General features: G+C 42.2%; 1 protein-coding gene across 3 annotated transcripts in view; it reads right to left on the bottom strand.

The window, feature by feature from the left end:
• The window catches only part of LOC131349262 (girdin-like), a 54,480-nt gene that overhangs the window by 27,404 nt on the left and 719 nt on the right, over window positions 1–26,357 (bottom strand). For all 3 annotated transcript variants that reach the window (XM_058384803.1, XM_058384801.1, XM_058384802.1), the window contains exons 2-7: window positions 26,180–26,280; window positions 18,302–18,410; window positions 7,290–7,359; window positions 2,163–2,221; window positions 1,108–1,191; window positions 874–1,014 (exon numbers count right to left, since the gene is read on the bottom strand). In XM_058384803.1, coding sequence (XP_058240786.1) covers window positions 874–1,014; window positions 1,108–1,191; window positions 2,163–2,221; window positions 7,290–7,359; window positions 18,302–18,410; window positions 26,180–26,280 — 564 coding nt within the window. The remainder of the gene's footprint in view (window positions 1–873; window positions 1,015–1,107; window positions 1,192–2,162; window positions 2,222–7,289; window positions 7,360–18,301; window positions 18,411–26,179; window positions 26,281–26,357) is intronic.

Here is a 26,357-nt window from a genome sequence, read left to right as displayed (position 1 = left end):
GCCCAAATCTGTGAAACAGTCTGTGGTATCTGACGGAGTTTGCTGGATTTTGTGTTCATTTCTGCAGTCGCAAAATCAGGAGGACATCCTGGAGGGAATTAACCAGGCTCTGTGTGTGAACCAATCAGCATCCAGCATAAATACACAGCAGCCAATCAGCATCTAAGTTGCATTTACGTGCTGCTAGCAGAGAGCAGACTCCAAGACATGATACATCCTCTCTCTCTCTCTCACACATACACTCCCCTAATCACACTCTCACACCCTTTCTCTCATTCTCTAACTGTCTCTCTTTCCCCCCACTCACTCTCTCTTTCTCTCTCTCCCTCACTGTCTCTCTTTCTCTCTCTCCCTCACTGTCTCTCTCTCTCCCTCTCTCTCACTGTCTCCCTCTCCCTCTCTCTCTCACTGTCTCCCTCTCCCTCTCTCTCTCACTGTCTCCCTCTCCCTCTCTCTCTCTCTCATTGTCTCCCTCTCTCTCTCTCTCTCTCTCTCTCTCTCTCACACATACACTCCCCTAATCACACTCTCACACCCTTTCTCTCATTCTCTAACTGTCTCTCTTTCCCCCCCACTCACTCTCTCTTTCTCTCTCTCCCTCACACTCTCTCTTTCTCTCTCTCTCTCCCTCTCTCTCTCAATGTCTCCCTCTCTCTCTCCCTCTCTCTCTCACTGTCTCCCTCTCTCTCTCTCTCCCACACACACACTCCCCCAATCACTCCCTCACACCCTTTCTCTCATTCTCTAACTGTCTCTCTTTCCCCCACTCACTCTCTCTTTCTCTCTCTCCCTCACTGTCTCTCTCTTTCTCTCTCTCCCTCACTGTCTTTCTCTCCCCCCCTCACTCTCTCTCTCTCACTCTCTCTCCCTCACCTCCAGCTGCTCGTCTCTCTCGTCCACCAGGCGTCTGAGATGAAAGGCCAGGTTTCTGGAAAGCGAGTCCAGGTCCTCAGGTGGAGATTCTCCTCCCTCCAGCCACTGCAGGTCCAGAACATTCTCCTGATTGTGAGTGACCTGCAGAGCAGCAAATTAAGGAAGGGGTGAACAAACCGAGTCAATTCCTCGAGGTTTCTGAACATACAGCTTTCCATCACGGCCGATTCGTACCTCCTGAATGTGAGAGGCGATGGCCGCCTTCATGTCAAAATCCAGCGTCTGGATCATCTCGATGTATTCTTCCTTTTCCTCGCACTGGGAAGGAACAGAGAATTAAATAAAAAAATAATAATAATGGAAAGCAATCAGATACTGAAATATTCAGATATCATCCAGACCTGAACCTTCCTCCTCCCTCCTCCTGGGAGGTCACATGACCAGATATGCGAATAAGTCTCACGTAATTGATGCTAATCTTAACCCTTAACTCTAGTATTATTAATAGGAGGTCGTACCGTTAGCGCCTGTGTGTGTTCAGTGTGAAGATCTGTGTGAAGACGCTTTATGTCTGATCTAATATATATATATGTGATTATATCTTACAGATTAGACGCTACAGTTTGACTTGTGCAAGCTATTCGCTTTCCTTCCTTGCCCAGGTACTGCATCATGACAGCTGGGACGAGTGGGCGGAGCTAAGACCATTGACTGGTAACAGAATTAAATCCAAAATGGTTCTATTTCCATTTGCACCCTACTGTAATGGACCTACCTAGTGCCCTACACAGGGAGTACACATTAATATTGGAGACTCAGCCACAAAAAAAGTAATTTGCGACTCCATGTTCTAAAGTACTCCAGGGTATAAAGTATTGGCACCTCCTGGTTTGTGTCTGCTGGTGTGTGTGATCATCTTTTAGAACAAACGAAAAATATTAGCAATGTTAGCACCTTGGATGTGCACTGCTATTACAGGAAAGCTTTGTCAGCTTTTCTTTCCTGGGGGAAATTAAAGTTTTGGCACCCTTGGCTGTGTTTTCTTCTCCGTATTTTCGCTGATGCTGACTGTGTGTGTGTGTGTGAGAGCTGGACTAGCCCCGCCCACCTACAGAGCAGAGGGCTCCTTGCCCAGATCTCCTCTTGGCTCCTGGCCAGCTGATGCCACCTGTCACGCTCATGGCATTACCTCCTACTTCTCTTTTCACTCTGCACAATCTGGGGTCTCTACCAGCTGCACAGTTACTGTAAATCATGACCAGTCTGTGTGTGTGTGTGTGTGTGTGTACCTGAACAGCACACCCGAGCAACAGCAGGAGCAGTTTCTTCACCTCAGCAAGGCCTTGCTCTGAAAGCAAAGGAACAAGAAGCTTTAAATTATGAAACGTGAGCTTTACGCCTTTACACCTGTTGAACAGAAACGCTTTGATGCAATAAAAAAAATCCCATAATCCTCAGCTCCACCGCGCGTCCGAACCGTGGGAGGCCGGGACGAGGCGCAAGGCAGCTGTTGGGGGAGATGAACTGTTAACACGGCGGAATTAAGAAGAGAAAAGCAGGTGGTTCGTCCAACTGGGCTGCTTGGCACCGACGTTCCCGCTGGTCCAGACAAGGGGCGGGGCTTAAAGAGCGGCCAATGGCGGACAGACAAACATACGGGCTGTTTAACTAGCGTGAAACTACAACTGTGAGGAGTCTACGTGGACACTGACAACGTCCTGCTCATCCTATACAAAACTGATACCGCTGACGTGTGTGTGTGTTCAGAACAGTGATTTATCACTCACAGAGAATCTGTTTACATGAGAAATCTGATCTTGACTGCAGGCAGGATATTTCCTGTGCTTCGAACAGGATGTTTTGGCACACTAGATTCAAGCTGGTCCTCTGTTTGTGAAGGAGACGAACTTGTGAAGCTCTACAGAACATGATCAAGAGCTGCCTGAGGGAAACTTGTAGGAACTGAACATTTGGGTTATAGGAAAAAATCATCGGTGAAGCAGAGATATTACTATTATAGCAAATAATAAATGATTATATCTTACGAGACTTTTAAACTTTAACAATATAAGAACACCAGGCACTACTTTATTACTGGAAGAGGGCGGGGCTTGTACGATCAGGGACGTGTCTAATTTGCATAATCATACAAGCTGGATTGGATTAAACAAGTAGAGGTTTTGAGCAAGATGAACGCTGTGAAGTTCTCAGTTCTGGTGCGAGAAACGAGGCAATTCGCTGAACTGAATTTAAATGTGATTAGTTATTCTGTCCGCGTGATTATGGAAATTGTTCTATGAAGGAAAACGCACTGTGAGCTGAAAAGAAGTGCCGCAGGATAAAGTGCTATAAAGCATAAAAGGAAACGTGATGCGAGTTAGTCACGCTGAGGAATCTGCATGAGCTCTCCACACAGGAAATGCTTTTTCATAAAGACACACACACACACACACATATACACACACACGTATACACATATACACACACACACATACACACACACACATATACACACACACACACACACACACATACACACACACACACACATATATACACACACACACACACATACACATATACACACACACCTGGCCAGAAATCCTGAAGTGAAAATCCCTGCAGATTTCAAATGAGGAACTGCTGTTTTTGCAGAGCGGTGCATAAATTATTCAAGGACACTTGAAGGACAGAGAGAGAGAGCGAGAGAGAGAGAGAGAGAGAGAGAGATGAGGGGAAACATCACTCTAACCAAACCCCTGGGTATCACCCGTGTCTGATAATACACACTGACTGAGTTTTGAAGCTCTTCCACTATCATCCTGACAGGAAACTGGAGGTCACGGGGACCCTGCCAAACCTCTGACACTTCCTGTGTACAATGAGTAATGTACAGGAAGAGGAAACAGCTTCTCGAGATGGAGCCCAGCGCTTCATAATGCCTCAGAACAGACCGGTTTTCCTGTAGAGGTCCTGTATGATGTCATCCGTGACCGCATCCTGTACAGAGCTTTGTATCATCCAGCATCACAATACTTGTTGGACTCCACAAAATCTGCAAGACCTGTATTAATGGCACTGAGGTACTGGGATACTAAAGTAGTGACATGATAATGTATCGAGGCACTGAGGCACTGAGGTACTGAGGTAATACCGAGGGATACTGTGCCTGCATGACAGGATTAGATGAAGCTGTGGTTCAGAGTCTAGTCTTCCACGTTTCTGGGTCAAACATAAACAGAAACTAACTGCATGTAAGTGTGAAGCTGAAGCAGTGATGCCCGAACGATTGGTTTGAGGAATTGTTCAGATCTGTCGCTTCACTTAAACATGATATATCACGAATAAGGAACATCTCAGTGTCGCTTCTTGCTGCTGCTGATGAACGTCCACGCTCGTCTCTCGCACCGCTTCCTCTGCTAATAACAAACTACCAGCCTGATCTGCACCTGTCATGACTCGGCACTTCTGTCCTGCAGTTGTCCTCGGCTAAAATGGCTGAACAGAGCAGCTGTCGGAGACGAGTCTGAGTACAGGGCGAGTCGGCACCCCGTCACAGTGAGGAAGACCGAAAGGACGGGAAAAGAAGGTGACAGGGCTCTGTGACGTCCGTCTTTCTCATAGAGCGGGACAGAAAACAAAGACTGCACACAGGGAGGGAGAGAGAGAGAGACTCTGAACAAGACAGAAAGACAAAGACGTTAGAGACTTCATCAGTGTAAGAGAGAGAGAGACGAAGAGAAATGATGAAAGGAAAAACTAACAGCTCCATGCAGAGATTTTATTTCTTCATTCTTATATTTGATTTATTTAATTTTTTATTTCTTCATTCTTATATTTGATTTATTTAATTTTTTATTTCTTCATTCTTATATTTGATTTATTTAATTTTTTATTTCTTCATTCTTATATTTGATTTATTTAATTCTTAAAAAAATACATAAACAAACAAATAAATAACGTTTTTGCAATGCCATTAAAGCACTAAAAATTAAACTCAAGTAAATAAAATTAATATAAATAAATTTTCAACTGTCATTTCTAATGTATTTATTTATTTTCCTCTTTTTTTTATTTTTTATTTATTTATTTATACAGTTTTTAAACCTTTAAACTGTTATTTATATGTAGAACTTTTATTCCATTTTTTCTTTCCACTTCATGTTTACAGATACCACAAAAATGTTCAATTTCCTATTTTATTATTCCTTAAATCCTTTTAAAATACGTTATAAAATGAGCTTTGCCCGTATCTCTGGGAAACAAAAACAGTGAATTAAAGCTAAATAAATTGAACTGAACTGAATGGAGAGAGTAAGAAGGAGAGACTGAACAGAAAGTCTTTCTTTTTCTTATAACTGTTTTATCTTTTCGTTTTTACAGTTACACAATTCTCTTTGTGATGCAAATAAATCACACTGAATGGAGCTGAAATGAGGAAGCAACAGAGAGAGAGAGAGAGAGAGAGAGAGAGAGCGGAGAGAGAGAGAGCTCCTGTAGCCTGAGGTGAATTGGTGTTTAGCTGATAACGGTCCCCATCCCCCATCCAGCTCTAATGACTGCTTAATAAAAACCACATGGCTGAGCAGTTACACACACACACACACACACACACATACACACACACCACCACCACCACCGCCGCTTTACTGTGACTCACTGAGGTACTGCACTACTGAGGCACTGAAATTCTGAAGTAATCAGGTATATACAGAGATACAGATGTGCTGATAGAATGAGGTACTGAGGCACTGGAATACTGAGGGATTGAGAGATCGAGGTACTGATAGAATGAGGTACTGAGGCACTAGGATAATGAAGCAGTGAGTTATTGAGGCACTAATAGAATGAGGTACTGGAATACTGGGATATTGAGGCACTGATAGAATGAGGTACTGATGCACTGGGATATTGAGGCACTGATAGAATGAGGTACTGAGGCACTGGGATACTTAGGGAGTAGGATTTTGAGGCACTGATAGAATGAGGTAGTGAGGCACTGGGATACTGAGGGTGTGAGATATCAAGGCACTGATAGAATGAAGTACTGATGCACTGGGATATTGAGGCACTGATAGAATGAGGTACTGATGCACTGGGATATTGAGGCACTGACAGAATGAGGTACTGATGCACTGGGATAATGAGGCACTGATAGAATGATGTACTGATGCACTGGGATAATGAGGCACTGATAGAATGATGTACTGATGCACTGGGATATTGAGGCACTGATAGAATGAGGTACTGATGCACTGGGATATTGAGGCACTGATAGAATGATGTACTGATGCACTGGGATAATGAGGGAGTGAGTTATTGAGGCACTTATTGAATGAGGTACTGAGGCACTGGGATACTTAGGGAGTGGGATTTTGAGGCACTGATAGAATGAGGTACTGAGACACTGGGATACTTAGGGAGTGGGATTTTGAGGCACTGATAGAATGAGGTACTGAGGCACTGGGATACTGAGGGTGTGAGATATCAAGGCACTGATAGAATGAAGTACTGGAATACTGCGATATTGAGGCACTGATTGAATGAGGTACCGGAACACTGAGATATGGAGGCACTAATAGAATGAGGTACTGAGGCACTGGGATAATGAGGGAGTGAGATATTGAGGCACTGACAGAAAGAGGTACTGATGCACTGGGATACTGAGGGAGTGAGATATCAAGGCACTGATAGAATGAGGTATTGATGCACTGGGATATTGAGGGAGTGAGATATCGAGGCACTGATAGAATGAGGTATTGATGCACTGGGATATTGAGGGAGTGAGATATCGAGGCACTGATAGAATGAGGTATTGATGCACTGGGATTTTGAGGGTGTGAGATATCGAGGCACTGACCGAATGAGGTACTGATAGAATAAGGTACTGGAATACTGAGATATTGAGGCACTGGGATATTGAGGCACTGATAGAATGAGATACTGATGCACTGGGATATCGAGGGTGTGAGTTATCGAGGCACTGACCGAATGAGGTACTGATAGAATGAGATACTGATAGAATAAGGTACTGGAATACTGAGATATTGAGGCACTGGGATATTGAGGCACTGATAGAATGCGGTACTGATGCACTGGGATATCGAGGGTATGAGTTATTGAGGCACTGACCGAATGAGGTACTGATAGACTGAGGTACTGGAATACTGAGATAATGAGGCACTGAGATACTGATTAGAGTTTACAGTGAACTAATTAGATTTTGGAGGACCGGTTTGGGAACAGGTTGGAGAGTGTAATAATTACAGGTGACAGATTTACAGGTTCGAATGCTGGTGCTTGATGTTGGTGACAAGAATCAGGATGGAGGTTTAATGACATCACACACACACCTTCCTGCTCCGAGACAGAAAGTGAGAGGGAAGGAGGAAACGTGGAAGTTCAGCATCTCCTACCAGTGAGTGGAGTTCTGCCGAGAACCAGCACGTTGGGCAGAGGCATCATCACCAGCTGCTGCAGGGTCTCCTGAGGACAAAGGGAAAAGACAGATATCACACACACACACAATCAGTAAATCAGCCCTGGTCTCCTGCTCTCTCTCTCAGCTGTGTGTACCTGCTGCTTCTGTCAGCACTTATTCAGCTGTCAGTGATCCAGCACCACTGATCAATACCAAGTGCTTTAACAGCCTCTTCAGACTGTGTGTCTACATCAGCACACACACACACTCACACACACACACACGAGACACAGGAAAGCTTTCAGCAGTCACTCTGACGGCAGGCTTTCATCTGCTCCAGGAACAAATGAGTTAAAAGTGTGTTTTCACCTGCAGCAATTAGCGAAAGTCTCGAGCCGGGACAAAGGACAAGCAGACGAACAAAAGTTGTGAAAAAAAGTGAAAAGCTTTATCTCTGGATGTTTAAAAACACTAACACTGGAGACTCCTTCCAGAAAATCTCACTGTGTCACTAATTGCACGTGTTCTTTAGTAAAATCATGAGCTGTTGCTATAGACATTATTAAAATGACATGCTTTTATAGAAAATTAATCACACCGGATCTTCCAGTTTTTAACAGAACTAAATAAACGGTGGCATTAACGTGTCTGAGGCTCGGTCAGCGTGTCCCTCTGAGACTTCTTTCCCATTTTTGAAATCCGAAATCCTTTTTTGGGGGCATGTGAGTGAATTTTTTCCGAGCTCCAGCGGTTAAAAACGGGCTGAGTTAAGCAAATACAGGCTTTCTGGATCAAACATAGGCTTTTTTAGACCGAAGCAGCCTATTGTGGGTTTATTGCTTTTTTTAAAGCCTCGGAGTCTCTTCGGAAAAAATGGCAGGATCTCGGATTTCGGAGTCCTAAAAAGTACGGACAGAAAAAAACAGAAAAAAAGGAAGAAGGCGGTGGATGTTCTGGTCTGCCTGTAGAGATCAGACACTGTGTATATCTAATCATTTCTGTATGAAGTACGGGCGGTGCCGGTGTCCGAGTCTGTAATTTTACAGCGTGTAAGGTCAGAACGCTCCACATGGCTGCACCAGTGTTTGGAGAAATTCCAGCTAAGGGCAGTTTAGTTTTCTGGCACCAAGGTCACTCACTCACAGCTTCCTCAAAGCAGAGCAAAAGATTACACACACACACACACACACAACTCCTAATCTGTATTTAATGAACTTTCTAGCTCTTGCACGATGAAAACAAAGTGAATTTACCCGCTCACTAGAAAACGTCCAGACAAACAGAAATCAACATCTAATCTAATTCAAGCAGACGAAGGGAAGCGACAGAGCGAGGAAGATGTGTGTGTGTGTGTGTGTGTGTGTGTGTGTGTGTGAGTGAGAGAGAGAGAGAGGGAGTCAGAGACTAAAGGACGAGGGCAAGACTGCTAGCAGCTAGTGAGTCAGCTACATTCCCATCAGCTAGCAAACTGAAACACCAGAAATAGAGACGGATATCAAAGCAAAAATGTGACCTAAAAAAACAACATGCCAAATCTTCCTATTCAACACTACTGTCTCTCCAGAATACATATTTCTCCTTATTTCTACACTGGAGCTAGAATACCAGTGTAAATAACATGCATCTTTACTTTAGAGACATTTCAATGGCGTAAATAATGATTCAGTGTATAAAAGATGTTTCAAAGTAAGAAAAAAAAAATATAATGGTCTATTTAATGTGTAGATACAGTGAAAGAAGCCACGCCTACTTCATTGAGCTTGTACTACACAGGCCACGCCTCTTTCACTGAGACTGACGCACACAGGCCACGCCTCCTTTACCATCACTGAAGCGCACAGACCATGGATTCTTTACAGAAGCACAACGGCCACACCTCCTTCACTATCCGTGAAGCAAACAGGCCACGCCTCCTTCACTATCACTGAAGCACATAGGCCACACCTCCTTCACGATTACTGAAGCACATAGGCCACACCTTCACTGACACCGAAGCACATAGGCCACACCTCCTGCACTATCACTGAAGCACATAGTCCACACCTCCTTCACTGACACTGAAGGACACAGGCCACGCCTTCTTCACTGACACTGAAGCACACAGGCCACGCCTTCTTCACTGACACTGAAGCACACAGGCCACGCCTCCTTCACTGACACTGAAGCACACAGGCTACTCCTCTTTCACTAAGAACTGAAGCACACAGGCCACACCTACTTATTTTCATTCACTAACCGTTGCTTTTAGCTAAAAAAATAAAACAGGATTTCCAGCCGCTCTTAGTCTCCTGCTCACGATGAAACCTTCCTCACAAAAGAAAAATCGCCTGAAAACATTCCTGACACTAAAGGTGTGAAGTGTAAAGGTGGAAGTGAGAAGGAAAGCCCCAGACACAGAGCTGTTGTTCGCTCGTTTCCGTCTCTTCCTTCCTTTCCTGTACCCAGTATTGATCAGACAGGTCGAATGCTCGTGGTGTTTTTAGTGACGTTTACAGGACGACACAGTCAGAGGCTGTGAACTCGGCTTTATTTACAGTCTGTAGAAACATAAAGGAGCAGGAGGTGAAGTGTTTCTGGTAAATGGTAAGCTGCAGTTTCTGTTTAGAAAGGAAGATTTGCTGTAAACATGACCTGACAGGTGTGTGTGCAGAGAGATGAAGGTTATATGTGTAGCTACAATAGCGGCAGGTGTGTGTCTCTGTGTGTGTGTGTGTGTGTTTCACAGTGACAGTTGCTGTTGCTGACAGATTCTCTAATTCAGCATTCGAGTTAAGAGAGAGGTGATAAAAGTGTAATTTACTCTGCTTTGAAATGAAATGAAAGAAATATAGCCTGTGTGCCTCAGTCTGAGAGAAGGAGGCGTGGCCTGTGTGCCTCAGTCTGAGAGAAAGAGGTGTGGCCTGTGTGCCTCAGTCTGAGAGAAGGAGGCGTGGCCTGTGTGCCTCAGTCTGAGAGAAAGAGGCGTGGCCTGTGTGCCTCAGTCTGAGAGAAGGAGGCGTGGCCTGTGTGCCTCAGTCTGAGAGAAAGAGGCATCGCCTGTGTGCTACAGTTCAAATGAAGGAGGCCTGTGAGCTCCTGTGTCAGCGCAGAAAGCGTGATCTGTGTGCTTCAGTCTCAGTGAAGGAGGCGTGGCCTGTGAGCTTCAGTTTCACTGAATTAGGCGTGGTCTGTGTGCTTCAGTCTCAGTAAAGGAGGCGTGGTCTGTGTGCTACAGTCTCAGTAAAGGAGGCGTGGCCTGTGCGCTACAGTCTCAGTAAAGGAGGCGTGGCCTGTGCGCTACAGTCTCAGTAAAGGAGGCGTGGCCTGTGCGCTACAGTCTCAGTAAAGGAGGCGTGGCCTGTGCGCTACAGTCTCAGTAAAGGAGGCGTGGCCTGTGCGCTACAGTCTCAGTAAAGGAGGCGTGGCCTGTGCGCTACAGTCTCAGTAAAGGAGGCGTGGCCTGTGCGCTACAGTCTCAGTAAAGGAGGCGTGGCCTGTGCGCTACAGTCTCAGTAAAGGAGGCATGGCTTGTGTGATTCAGTCTCAGTAAAGGAGGCGTGGCCTGTGTGCTTCAGGCTCAGTAAAGGAGGCGTGGCCTGTGCGCTACAGTCTCAGTAAAGGAGGTGTGGCCTGTGCGCTACAGTTTTAGTAAAGGAGGCGTGGCCTGTGCGCTACAGTTTTAGTAAAGGAGGCGTGGCCTGTGCGCTTTAGTATCAGTGAATCAGGAGAATCCCTTTTGTTTATATTATTTAAATAAATAGTTTTAGTGACAGTTTTGAGATTTTGTGGTTTATTAGTAAAACTTAACACCACATTTCAGGTCTCCATGGTGATGCAGCATGACTTCAGCAGCCTATCGAAGTGTAATTAATCACCCCAGACCAGACAAGCAGACTTCCTCTGCTATTATTTTCCTCTCCTCTGCGGAATGGTTTGGCACGTGTCGTAGCACCGCACGTGTCGGGTTTTGTTTTGCCCGCATCTTCAGCTCACACGGTGAAGACCTGACGCCTCATTCACTCCTAATGACCTTGAGGTCTGGCTCTAATTTCAGATAAATGCCGGAAGTCTGTTGTAATCCGGTCATTATCATTTGGCTTCCTACAGATGGTGAATTACGGAGAGAAGATCGGAGGTACGAACCTCCGGCCAAATTCTCAACGGATGTGGATTATATGTTGTTTAAGTGCTGTTTGGCAGCCGGGGCAAAGCAGCAGGGAGGAGTCGAGGCGTGCAGCTGCAGCTCTGAGGCCTGTGTGTGTGTGTGTGTGTGTGTGTGTATGCGGGGGGACACTTCCTTTCCTCTTCCTCCTGGTTGTGTGTGTATATGTGCACACGGGGGCACGAACAAGGAGGCAACTGATCGCGCGTCGTCCTTAAGAAAGGACGCTAACGATCTGAATCACGCCCATTCTGCGGCCCCGTCACGGTCGTCATGGCAACACCGTCGGGTTTATTCACCCTGTGCTGTGTGTGTGTGTGTCTCTCGCCTTTCTCACAGTCTCACCGCTTCTCTGACACACACACACACACACACACACACACACACACACACACACACACACACACTGCGGCTGTTATCTGCGGCCCTGAGATCGTGCTCAGAGGTTTAACCGCTAACCAGGAGGAAACACACAGACTCGAGATAAATACCCGAACCCTCTGGGTTACGAGACGTGCGCAGACGCATTTCGTACATTTTGCTGTGCAAGACACGATTCTGAATAAATTATCCAGTTTTAAAAAAGGGGGCGGAGTTAACCGGCAGCTGGATTGGTTACTGATTTCTTGAAAAAGGTCCATTAATTTTTTTTTTTTTAGTAATTTGCTCGGTGTTTCATCATTAATGACAAAAAACACAGACATCAGATGAGTGAGATGACATTTTATAAGGATTATTATTATTTTATAAAGCTCCATCTTCAAACCCTTAATAATAATAATAATAATAATAATAATAATAATAATACCTGATTTTTAAACACTAGATTTCTACAATATTTTACCAGAGAAAAAACATCATAAAACACCAACGTCTGCTGTAAAGAGCTGTAAAGATCAGCACATGGTTCAGAGGAATGGATTGTGAGTACTGGCTGTGAGTCAGAGTAAAGATCTGCTGCAGTTTACAGTGGAAACCGCACATAGTCAGTGTTCACTCTGATCACTCTACTGACTCTACCGACTCTGTTCACTCTACTGACTCTGATCTGCTCGGTGTGTGTAAGCTCAGCCCCAGCAAATCGATGTTGGTGTGTGTTTTTGACACACTGGCCTGTGTGTAAGGGGAAGTGAATTTGTCCTGCAGCTATTCCACATGCAGCACATGCTCTAATAAACTGATGTGCACTCTCTCTCTCTCTCTCTCTCTCTCACACACACACACACACACACACACACACACACGGCATTGCCACCAAAACAAAGGGCTCCAAGTCCCAAGCTTCACCATTTTATTCCAGTTTTACTGCTAAACACGACACACACACACACCGCCACTTAAACTCTTAATGTGTTATTACATGTTATATTTACAGCTAATAAGCTTTACTCTAAAAATAGATGTAAAATCTTAATAAAAATAAAACCTTATTATTGAATTAAAGATTGAATAAAGGACTATTTGAAGCTTTTAAAAATCACTAAAAATAAATAAAAATAAAAATAGAATTAAAACATAGTAAATATTATGACAAAAATATAACATCACTAAAAATAAAAGTATTAAAGCTTCTGCTGAATGAAAAAAAGATTACTTTAAAAAAAATTAAGAAAAAGTTAAAAAATAAAGCTTAAATTTATATTTAAAAAATAATACAAATATTCAGTTCTGTTAAAATAAAGGAGTGAGCATTAAATAAAATATTCCGACTAAAAAACAGCTTTAAATTAAATTAATATTTAAATATTTTATTTAAAAAATATAACTTCACTGTTAAGCAGACTTCATTAAACTATTTTTAGCTTTTAAAACTGTAATTTATAAATTAAAAACTGTATATATTATTTTTATTCAGCTATTTGTTTTATTTATTTATTTATTTTTTAGGTAAAATACTGAGACTTTGCCTTAAAAAAAAATCATTAATATTAGGTATTAAAATTATTAGAAACCGAGAATAAAATTACAACTTCGCTTTAAAAATTCAACCCAAAATAAAAATACTTTTAAGCTATAAAAATAACCCTGATTTAAAAAAAAAAAATCTGTAATGGAGACGAATGCAGAAAAAACAAAACATCTCTAAAAACAAACATATTTCAAAATAAACTAAAAAGTCCCTGAAGGCTGGCGGTGCTCCAGACTGGACGTCTAACAGGCGGCTCTTTGTGAGTCTCGGCCGCTACGTAACCCCCTAAACAAACTGCTGTGTTTTCCAAAAGGCTAGGACGGAGTGCGGCTCACAGATGTGGGAGTCGGTTATATTTCCATGAGAGCAGCCCGGAGTCTACCAGGAAAAACACAGTCGCCTACATCTGCGTAATTACTTCCAAAAAAAACCTAGGAGTGTGTCGTGTACAGAGCTCGTGCTCGGGAGCCTGAGGGTCGGGTCGAGAAAACAGAGCTCTGTTCATCAAAACAAGAGCAGCCCTGAACGTTAGCGCTAATGAGCAAAGAGCCGTGACGTGAAAAATAACCTCGGGTTCGAGGATAAAGAGTGGAACTGTACAGCAGGAATAAGTCGGGGGGGGGGGGGTCGACTCCCATAAATAAATAAATAAATAAACAGTAACACGAAATTGAGCAAAGTTTGGGAGAACGTTCTACATCAGAAGCTCCGCCTCCTTTCCCAGTTAAACGTTCCAATAATTTCCCCATTGTTTCCACACCACAACCACCAGCACCTCGGAGTCTCCTCGCTACAATTCAACGAACCCCGACGCCAGGCTTTTCAGAAGTGGGGCGTGGCTAACTAGCCTGAAAAGCAGAAGAAGCCGAGATCTCCAGCACCATCGGAGTTCTGAGTCACGGTTTTTGTGTAAGAGCTTCACATTTCTACAGAGTTCACGACCAAATTAAGACTTTTTAATCAATCTAATCTAAAGTTTCTAAACTAAAACTTCAGTGGAAAGCCAAGCGAAGCGAATTATTTTTCAGTCAGTGAAAGCAGTTTGTGAAAGAGTCGACCCACGATACCAACGTCGTCTTCATCATGCGTTCAAAAGCTAGCTGTTTTTCCGGGTGTTGTTTTGTTGACAGATTGGTGGTGTGGGTGGTCTGTTCTATTTTTAGCCCAAGCTTGGTGGTATGACTTCCTGTTAGGAGCCTTGACATGGAATGCTTGGCTTGGGTCAGTTCTTTGTAAGCAGTTTACATACGCTTCATATTGGTCATTTTTCATATTTACATTATTCCTTATGGGAAAATTCTTTTCGCTATACACATTTTCACCTTAAGAATGAATTAAATCTGGATGCCGAGGTTCCGCTGTAGCTTTAACGTGCTCACAGATCTCTCAGTTTGTATATGGGGATCATTCAGGTGATATGACCTGACCTAACCCTCAGCGTATGCTGTCGTAAGTTGTAACAGATGAGAGGAAATGACCAAGCAGGACAGGAAATGTAAAAAATTAATTAGTGTTCAAATCAGGATGAAGAAATCGTGACTAGCATCACACGCTAGCTACAAGAGGAGGAGAGGTGTGTGGAGTGTGTTGTTCTTAGTGATCTAACGTGAATAATGTCGAACCCTAGTAGTGTGTAAACACAGAAGTGAGATCTCCTCGTGGTCACGATTTAACGTAAACACCGCTAAACAGAGCCGCTTCGTCATTCTGATACCGTTATTCATCAGTCAGAAAAACATTCAGTGCTGGAAATGATCTCCAATCAAAAACGTCTAATCTGATTCCAATTATTCCAGTTACACCAGGAATGCAGGAATCTTCCAGTCAGGATCTTTTGTGTTTCTGCAGTATGCATTATTTACACAGCGGCATTTTCCCAGGCAGATCTTCTTTTTCTTTCTCCTCAGTGAAATGCTGGTCCTCTGCCAGCTCCACCCATTAAGATCCATTTCTTCCAGCATGTGATTGTTTTAGCAGTCGTGCGTCTAGACTGAGAGAGAGAGAGAGAGAGAGAGAGAGAGCAAAAGAGAGAGAGAAAGAGAGAGAAAGACAGAGACAGAGCGAAGAGAGAGAGACAGAGAGACACAGAGAGAGACAGAGAGCAAAAGAGAGAGACAGAGAGCAAAAGAGAAAGGTAGAGAGAGAGAGAGAGAGAGAGAGAGAGAGCAAAAGAGAGAGACAAAGAGACAGAGAGAAAGAAAGAGACAGAGCAGAGACAGACAGAGAGAGACACAGAGAGAGAGCAAGAGAGAGAGACAGAGAGAGAGAGAGAGAGAGCAAGAGAGAGAGAGAGAGCAAAAGAGAGAGACCGAGAGAAAGACAGAGACAGAGCAAAAGAGAGAGAGAGTCCTACGCCTGCATCCATTAAAAACACATCAGGAGGAGCCGAGATGCCGGAGTCACAGGTTTTATACGTCCATTATGATGGAAATATGCTCAGGCTTATTCAGATTTATCGTTCCTCGGCCCCGCAGACGTTAAAGCTCTACTGCGACAAAGGTTGGAGTGGAGTCTCTCCGGTTTTTGGGGTTTATCGCGTCCCACAGGCGCATCAGAGGACAGTTTAATTGGCAGGTTTGGATTTGTGCTGACTCGTCTCTCTTTAATCCCCACGCTTATTCAGGCAGCTCCTTGGGTATTAATCCCGAGGTTTACTTCAGCCCGGATTCACCAAGGATTCTCAGAGCTGGAAAGTGCTAAAGGGACGTGGTTCTGGTCCGAGGACTATGAAGTAACGTGTCAAGACTGGAAAACGATTCTGAATCTGATTCATAATGTGAATTATTAAACAAACCCAAAACAACAACAACAACAACAAAAGGTATAAGGAAAACATCCTTAAACTCTTTCACTGATTGGTCAGAAATCACATGACAGAAAACATCAAGAACACAGAGCTTCATAAATGATTGAATCATTACATGAACAACAAAAATGATTCATTTAGATTCTCTTTTTGTTCATGTCTCAGGTTCTACAGCTCTGTCCTTCAGCTCAGGACTTCAGAGACAAGTCCACGCTGCATCCCACAACACACAACACGATTCACTTCAAACGAGTCGATTCAGAGTCGAATCACTTTCTTGCCAGTGAGTGACTCACGAGCAGAGCGAACCAGACATTGCTGTTCCTGACTGAAGACTCGGAGAACACTCCCGGGTTCTGTTCAAACAGACGACAAACACACTGTGGAACCCTGAAACAACACCGAGAGATGAGGGAGAAGAGAAGAATGAAGAGAGAAGAGCGGGAAATATTATCACAATATCGGTTCACAGTATGATTCTTTCTGACCAATCAGATTCGAGAACTCAGCAACACTGTGGTGCGATTAGTATCAATCCCCCTGACGCCCATCTGAAATAATAATAATAATAATAATAATAATAATTTCTATAAAGGTGAAAAATATTTGCTTTGATCTTTCAGAGGTTATAAATGTTCTGCTGTTAGAATTCCCAGGTGTTGATATTCAGGCACTGTTATTACGCGTCTCCACTCTGTGATCTGTTCTCCAGCAGAAATATGACCGAAGAAATTCCTCTGGCTTTTCCCACATTCCTAACATTCCAGCGTCCACGTGCGACCTGTCACGTCACGTCCGAAACCTTCTTCAACCGACATACTGTATAGAGAAGCTCTCGGAAACCCGCACGGTAATGCTGCGGAATACTGGATTCTGATTGGTCTGATTGATTTGATGGAAAGCTTTATGGAAGGAGTCTCCAGTTCCAGTGCTGTGACTTTATCTTATTTACTTCTCGAGAGAGAGAGAGAGAGAGAGAGAGAGAGAGAGAACGTTGTTTTTTTTACGTTGAGTTTATAGCTGCTATAATTTTCACAATAATCGACATTAAATACAATGATAAACGGATAAAAATCACAATGCATGATTTTTTAATAAATAATTTTTTTAAATTTATTATTATTATTATTATTTATTTTGTAATGCAAAATTTAAAAAATTCTAAAAAATTTCCCAGAGATGTTTATTAACTATTAGGAATTTGTTTCTCAATAAAATTCCGCACTTGATTTAATTCATCACGCTTTCGCACGTCCTGTTAAATATCACGTAGCCGTGACGTAATAAAAAGGCTTACAGCATCACTGGACCTCATTACCCTCACTGTGTCGAGTTTCACCACTGATTCAATCACAGACACATCAAAGTGTCCCTCTGGGTCCAATGTTCTATAGAAGCAATGACTTCCACCACATGTGTGTGTGTGTGTGTGTGTGTGTGTAGCACATCTGCAGCGTGTGGAAACCAGACGTTTTAGTCTCCCCACATCACACACTGCAGCAGGATCCGGAACACGAGGCCGGTTCTCGCAGAGCGTGTCTTTATTTCTTTTAAACCGAGTTTCCCTGCATCTGATTTTCCGTTCACTTCGTTAGTGGAAGGTGTTCAGAGTCGGAGGATTTTATTCCCGGACAATCGTAGGCCGATGGTCTCGGTTTTAAAGGGAAAAGTTATTCAGTTTGGGCATAAAGCAACTCAGGCTCTCAGGAAAATGATGCATTTAAAAAAATGTAAATGAAATAAATGAATTAATAATTTTAAAAATTATGTCTTCATGTTAGAGAGATTTTTATTTTTCTAAAATCTTTGATTTGTAGACAAAAATTATGTGAAACCGTGGCGATTGGATGAACCTCATGATAGGACCGCCCACTAGTAATCAACATATAAAATAAAATAAAATAAAATAAAATAAAATAAAATAAAATAAAATTACATAAAACAAAATTAAATTAAATTAAAAATAAAATAAAAACACATAAAACAAAACTCAAGACAAAATAAAAATAAATAATTAAATAAAATAAATTAAAAATAATTTTATAATAAAATATAAAATTATAATTTTTTTAAATACATTTTTTTTTTAAATTTAGTTTTTAATCACTGCCCATATATTAAAGAATATATTAAAAATGATGATCGTCTTACCTGATAGTACGTCTTGATGTGGCGTATGAGGATGGAGAGGTTCTGTACACGCAGCACTGCATCGTTGTTCACTTTCTTGTTCACTCTCTGGCTGGAAGCTTTAGGATTTCTGCAACAACAAAAAAAAAAAGATCAATTAGAGCGGAAGAATAAAACGTCGAAGCAAGAGGAAAGAGTGAGTGAGGTTTTACAATCTCTTGGACTGAGATTTTAGAAAAACGAAACACAGCTCTGTTATTCTGCAACAAAAATCTGACATTTGTCTAAAAAAAAAAAAAGGAAAAAAGATTTACGACATCAGACGACACAAAAATGTGGAAGTATTTAGGTGCAAGGTGAGGAAACAAGTCAGAACTCATTCACAATAAAGCTGTTCCAAAAAACACAAGATATTTCACTTAAACTCATTCAGAATCTGGAAATAATAATAATAATAATAAAAAAAGCTAATTTCAATAAAAATAAAATTAAACTTATGTTTAACTCATTCATATTCTGAAAATAATAATAATAATAATAATAATAATAATAATAATAATAATAAATAAAATCAAGCAAATTTAAATAAAAATAAAATTAAACTTATGTTTAACTCATTCATATTCTGAAAATAATAATAATAATAATAATAATAATAATAATAATAAATAAAATCAAGCAAATTTAAATAAAAATAAAATTAAACTTTTATGTTTAACTCATTCATATTCTGAAAATAATAATAATAATAATAATAATAATAATAATAATAAAATAAAATCAAGCAAATTTAAATACAAATGAATTTAAACTTTTATGTTTAACTTTAGCACATGTTCTGGGTCACTACAGAAATCTTGATATCGTGATAAATTAAGGCACAATATACATTTATTTTGAAAAATATTCTAACAATATATTTGATCTTTTTTTAATATATATAATTTAAACTGCTAATTTTACAATATTCTACTGAAAGTTTAAATCTAAAATATTACCACTATTATTGTTGTTTGTGTTTTTAAAAAATATAAATAATATTTATTAAATATAAACAGACAATTTAGGAATAATTTCTTTAAATATTAATTGCTATGATTTTTAAAATTATTATTATTTTATTTTATTTATTTTTTTATTTAATTTTATTTTTTATTAATTATTACTATTATTTTTTATTATTTTTCCCTCCAGCTTGTTTACTGAGTGAATGTGAGAGCAGCGTGATCTCGTCTCAATGGCTGGTGTTGATATGAGTAACAGCAAAGTGATGATGATGATGATGATGATGGAGAGAAGAAACGTCTCCTGTGTCCATCCGGGTGACCTCGGTGACCTCGGTGTGTCACAGGGTCGTGAACTTTCTGAACCCGACTGGAACAGCACTTCATGAACATTGAACAGATGATTTAGAGCAAGATGAGACTTTACCTACGTGACTTGATCTGTTTTTAAAGACTCAAACAATAAGGAAGAAGTCAGAGAGTCTAAACACGTGTCATTGTCGCTTTAAAATCTCGGGGGAAAATATGCAGTTTATACCGAGAACAGTTTCTGATCATTCTATACAATTCAACGCAAATACGCTGCTTTAAAATTCCACACTGGGAGCCGAGTTTCTGATAAAAACAGCAAGGAAAAAGTCACTTCTTAGGTGAGGAAGAAAAAACCCCCAGGATGTTCCATCGTCCTGCCTCTCAATTATCACACCGTCAGAGTGCTAAAGATGTCTGTTTCTAGCTCCGAGCTGTAGAGCACCGGAGCAGAGATTATTAAAGAGACATGGAGATCTCCTCCAGTGAAACGTGAGCTGATCACGTGATCAGACTGCTGAGATTTTCACACAACTCTCGAGTGTGTAGAGTTTACCCAGAATGGTGCGCAAAACAAAAAACATCCAGTGGGTAGAAAACATCTGGATGAGAAAAGAGAGAGAGGAATCTGAGAATACAGTGGGCACGAGATCATGGAAAAGATCGTAGTGATGACAATGTGCCTACTGAAGCCTCGGGTTCCTGTATGGAAATACAGCTGTTCCTACTAAAGTGGACACAGGATTTTGGAAAAGATCGTAGTGTAGTTTGATGATGATGCGCCTACTGAAGCCTCAGGTTCCTGTATGGTGGTACAGCTTATTCTATTAAAATGGACACAGGATTATGGGAAAGATCGGACAATCTTCATGTAGTTTGGTGAGGATGCTCCTACTGAAGCCTTGGGTTCCTGTATGGAGGTACAGCTGTTCCTATTAAAGTGGACACGCAGAATGTCAGCGGTCTCATGGGTACGTAACGATTTGCCATTCTGACCGTCGAAATGTCCGACATTAAGGAATTTTTTCCTCAGTTTTCCACAGATTCCTGTTGTGGCTCGGAGTTCCAGGGTGTTGTGAGCTGATCTGTTCAGGGCGGTTGCATAGAGTCGTTATCAGACGCTGATTTGTTGCATTAACGGGAATATTTTGTCGGGAATATGAGGCTACTGTGGACACGGGATCACTGGAACTGGACAGACTGGGAAAAAAAAACCTTCTGAAGCCTCCTGAGATCTAAAAAGTCTAGTATGCCTTCAGAGGTCGATTTATTAGGAATCGTTTGACTCTTATATGTCGGTCATTCGGCAAAATTCTGGCGGTCAGAACGGTCACCATGGCACATCAGCTTTCTGGAATTCCATCTAAAGTCCAGAAATCCAACGTCCTGTTTTAAATTGATTCGGAGCTTCTGTTCCACACACATGAACCTTGACACACTTTCTTGTCTCACCCTTAACACCCCCCTCCCCCCCACACAGAAAGTGGCTAACTCGTCCATTCAGCTGTGTCACTGGCAGGGTCATGTGACTAGAAGTCGTCCCCTGCAGCGTCCAGGCTCCTGATTCACTCGTGTATCAGACTCAGAGTCGTAAAGGAACACGAGAGCGATGGAGTTAATCAGCGCTCCTGTCAGCGGTCCAGATCCGAGAGGTTTGATGCTCTCAGACGCCCACGCTGCCTCTCTGTCTTGCAAATTAGAGAGGTTTTTTCCCCCCAGAGCGTGAATGCGGCTTCGATCACGTGACCTCTGAGCACAGGAGGCCTTTCAGGCAGCGCTGATGAGCTTAACCCCTTAATTAAACACAGCAGTGGGAGCAGTAATCCTGACTAAACACCGAGCGAGGACACTCATTTGCATCACGTGCGAGATAACCCAGAAATCCCGCTTATACTGGAAGATTCCGTCACCGCCGCTAGCAGCTAGCAGAGAGGAAGGAACCGTGAGGTCAGACAGGAGTCACAGGGCGATTAGAGACCCCCCACTCAACCCCACCCCCCATGTAACCTACATGTGACACTCTGCATCAGATTCTTCACGGAGACACAACACACAGCTCAGTGAAGACCTGACCAATCAGAAACGCAGGCCTGACCACACCCACAGCGTTTAATCGGTTCGATTCAAATCATCCTGTTTCGACTCGATTCGACTCTGAATCGACTCACTTATAGGAAGTGGATCGAATCTGCTGTGGATCGATAAAGATACGAGCTGCTAAACCACAGAGCCAAAGGACCGAGCTGTAGTGCTGAGAAGAAAACGCAGAACACCAAGGAAGTTAATCGTTTATAGAATTATTATGAATCTATTGAATATTTTCCAGGTAAATGCATGTTTTCTTCCTTCTGCTGTCGTTTTCCTAACCAACCAGCGAAGATCTTTATATTTCCACGTCTCCCTCGGCTAATAATCTTTCATTACGATTCACATCATGTGGAAATACGTGTTCACGTGGCTCGGATTTATCCCCCTGCGAACACACACCTATAGGTGTGAAAGTGCTGAAGCTTGACCAAAACCTCTGTGATGTGTGTGAATCAAACCGGAATGAAACAGGAAGCAAAAAAACAACAACAAACGAACAAAAAGAAAAAGAAAAAAAAAGAGAAGCTCTCATTTGAGACCGTTAAAATCCTACAGTATTAAACACCACTTTGTATCGGAGTGTGGACTTTTTAACCCTTTACACTGGAGTTAAACTGACTTCTGAGACGTTCTGGCTTCGAGTCTGATCTAAAACGAGTCTGTTTTATTTCAGTCTGTTTCTCGCTCTGTTGGAGAACCTTACACTGAATTTTACTGGTTTGTAGATGAACAAGCACTTGGGGAACATCAAATGGGTTTGAGATCAACATTTACTTTGAAGATACAAACATTTCTGTGGGGAAAAATGTTGTGGAACTTGTAGTATTCTAGAGGAAAAACAGAAATCCTTCTGAAACACGACAAATTCTTAAAAGTCTTGAGTGTCTACTTTCATCTGAGCTTCATATTGACCTCCACTGTGGAGTGAGACGTGATAACATCAACGTGGACACAATAACAACAGGAGGAAACTCCATCTTTTTGCCATCATCCGATGATGATGATGATGATGATGATGATGTAGAACCTCCACACTGCAGTGTATGATGTATACTTGCTGACGTCTCCAGCACGTGATCAAATATAAAAGATTTCCGCAATAAAACGTGTTTCAACGAGGTTTTTCCAGACAGGAAGCACAGGAGCTAATCCACTATTCGGAAGCGCAAAAACCTGAGCGATGGATGGATGGATGAATTGATAGATGGGTGGGGGGATGGATGGAGCCTTCGTCTTTGTCATCTTCATCTTCCTCTCCTACCTGCCTGGAGCTTGGCTTTGATCGCTGGAGATGAAATGTTTCACACAAGCCGAGGAGGAAACAAAGGAGGCTCTGCTGTGTCAAGAGGAAGGAAGAAGGACGGCAGAAGAATGTGTGTGTGTGTGTGTGTGTGTGTGCGCATATGAGATAATGTGGGTTTATCCCATTATCACCCTCTGTCTCAAGGAAAGCAGTGTGGGGTGTGAATTAAGGCTGCTGAAGGGGGAAAAAAGAGCAGATTGGGGATTTATGTAATTAAAGTGCTGTCGTAAAACTGAAATCTTTCGGCCCACTGCTGGGAAGAGTGCTACAGTTTGTGTGCTAATGGCTCTGCTGATGATGACGAGATGAGGACCTGAACCAACGTGGCTTCAGGTGGAGCTGAGGTCTGCAGGAGCTCCTGTTTGTGTGGAGCAGAGTTCACCTCCACCATCTGTGGCACATACGCTAAACCGTTAGCTAATCCTGCGGGCTTCTCTTTCTCAGAGCGAGAAATCTGTCTGCTGAAGAGCTGGAGGAAAAATAGGAGGAGACGGCGAGCTTTAAACGTGTGTGTGTGTGTGTGAGCCAAAGCAGAAGGCATGACCACGCAACCACAAACAAAGACAAAGGAAAATGTTTTCGTAAAGGAAAAAACGTTTTCTAGCTCCTTTTAAATGCTACAGTCTATTTATTTGAGTTTGTTTTGTTCTTCTCTAAATTATACGAGCCAATAACATCGTTAATTCATCGTAAAAGATCTCTAGACACACCGTGTTTTATTCCTCTTACACCACAGAAAGTTAGTAAAGAAGTATTTGTGTAATGATTTTTTCTTATCCATTAAGAGCTACATTTTTAAGTTGAACGCGGCTATAAACGGTCGAAACCCTCACCTTTCACCTTGAGGTGAATAAAAACAAACAAACAAACAAACAAACAAAAACATAAGAGTTTGCCATGCTATAGTTTTAGCACTGAAACTGGAGAGACTCCTTCAGTGAACGTTTCCTTGGACAAAACGTCACCATTTCTACGATTCCGATTAAGTTTACGTCCCTGATTACGCTGTTACTATAGAAACGATAAACAAGAAAAACCTGCTGACCAATCAGAATGGAGAATTCGACAGCTGTTAACACAGAGCATTATTATGAACCGGAATAAAATAAGTATTCTTTTGCAGTTGTATTAAATTCCTGGACTTTTTCGTTAGAAGGTGTTTTTATGTCACGTTTCCATACCATCATTTTCTCTTTGTTCTGTGCAACATTAGACAAAAATATAGGACAGAAGCTACGAATTTTCTTGTATAAGAGCAAGACAGTTGTGAAATTCATTTATTGAAAGCCTTGCTAAAATCACGCTCATGTTTCTGATTTCAGCTCGTCTCATTCGGTGGTTTCATGCACCGCCTACGGCTTCGTACTTCCTGCTTCTGTCCCTGACTGTGTTACTGAACTCATCACCCTACACTTTGGAGAATCAGCAGGACGCTAACAGCATCTCGGCTCCGGGCCTAAACATCACGCCTGTGGTCTCTGGAATGAGGAGATCGATCCCCTGCAGCCATTCCTCTGGATAATGACCGTCAGTGTCAACAAGGCAACAGAAGCCCTTTAGGAGAACGAGTATTGATCACTAAATGTAACATGGCAGAAGTTCAGAAGTAACAGCTGCGATGGGAGACGTTCCTCCTTTTTCAGCTCTACGTACGAAAACTCTCTGAGCTGATGAGGGAAAACATTTTCTCTGCGCTGAAACTGATTAGTTATTGATAAACAGCTTCCACTTGGCTTTGAGTAGAGGTTTAACAGGAGATCTAATGTCCAGGGGAACCGGTTAACACGAGCGGCGCTTAACAAAGAGCCGCTTCACTTCCCTCGGAGACAATGTGCCTTCTGTCCCAGCGCCACGCTGAGAGGACGAGCGCCAACAGCTGCCCAAAGCTCCGAGTCTCCACCAGAACTAACGCCCTGTCCACACCACAACGTCTACACCATCCTGAGAGCTGGGGACAAGCTGAGAAACTCAAACCTTTACTTCTGTTATAATCACACGCTCCACACGGATAGAAACCTTTCTTTTTTTTTTAGTCTGGTTCTTCTCCAGGTTTCTTTCCTCGTGTAGTCTCTAGACGTTTTTTTTCCTAGATTTTATTTTTGTCATAATCTCCTCTGTTTTTCATTCTACACTTAAATCTATCATTTTATTTAAAAAAAAAAAAAACTAAACTGAGATCTCACCGAGACTTTTAGGTCTGGTCTCTGACCAAAAAAAAACCAAAACTTGTCCACAAATCAATCAAGAGTCCTGAAAAGACATGAGAAAAAAGACGTGTGCAGGGGACAGACGCCGTAACAGACGTGAAAAAGATGTTAAAGAGACGTTTAGAAGGTGTGGAAAAAGATAAAGGTAAGGAAAAAAACGTGTAAAAAGGTGTGAAACGTCCATGCGAAAGAAGTAAAAATAAAGCAGAAAACAGATCATCAACGCAAACCAAGACCAATGACAGAGAGAGAACTGAAGAAAAGTCGGACCACATCGGATCGTTAAGGCTGTGGGAAGGGAAGTGAGGAAAAGTCGGACCATCGCCCTGCATCGGATTTACTCGTTTGGATCCGTCTCTTTGGACTAGAGAGATAGATTTTCATAGAATTCCTAAAATCTCAGTTGTAAACGTCGCCTCAGTATCTGAAACCTCAGTGTCTGAAACCTCAGTATCTGAAACCTTGGTCGAACAGAACGCCATGGTTTCTGGCCAGTGTGAACTAAGGTCACGTGCAAAGCTCCTTAAAAAGATTACCCATGCCAGGATGCTTTCCAGAAATAAACAAAATGAAAAAAATTAATAAATAACCTTGCTGAGCGTTGAACACACTGTACACCAACAAAAGCCCACGGTTCCTCACGAGACCTTCTCTCTCTGGAGAATCCCGTCAGGCACAAAGTCTCACAAAGCTTGGCATTCTTGCAGCATGCCTTCTCACGCACTGACCTTCATCACATCGACGAGGTGTGCTCGGGTGCTTCGGGATTACCGTCTCACAAAGACAAACCTTGAGGTTTAATCCATGACTCCACGACTGTCAATGGGAGCGGATGCTTGTCCAGGCTTGGTTTCAGCACAAGACCTTCTCCAATCTATCTATCTATCTATTTTTTTTTTTTTTTTTGCAGACACTCCGGCTAAAACGTTGGCAGGCGCTGAAAAGATTGTAAAGATGATATAATGAGATAAAGAGCAGACAGACTTACATCCTCAGCATGACCTCATTGAGGTAGCAACCATCCACTAACTCCATGTACAGAGAAAGGCTGCTGTGGTCGCCTGGGCTTGGCTGGACCACGGTTTTCACCTTCAAATCCAAACAAAAACGTGTTATTTCTAAACATCAGCTGTATATATATATGTACACACACATGTCAGAGATAT

Source organism: Hemibagrus wyckioides, linkage group LG29, assembly GCF_019097595.1.
Source record: "Hemibagrus wyckioides isolate EC202008001 linkage group LG29, SWU_Hwy_1.0, whole genome shotgun sequence".
Lineage (NCBI taxonomy): Eukaryota > Metazoa > Chordata > Actinopteri > Siluriformes > Bagridae > Hemibagrus > Hemibagrus wyckioides.
Note: the sequence above shows the minus strand (reverse complement) of the source record. Positions and strands in the feature narration are given on the sequence as shown.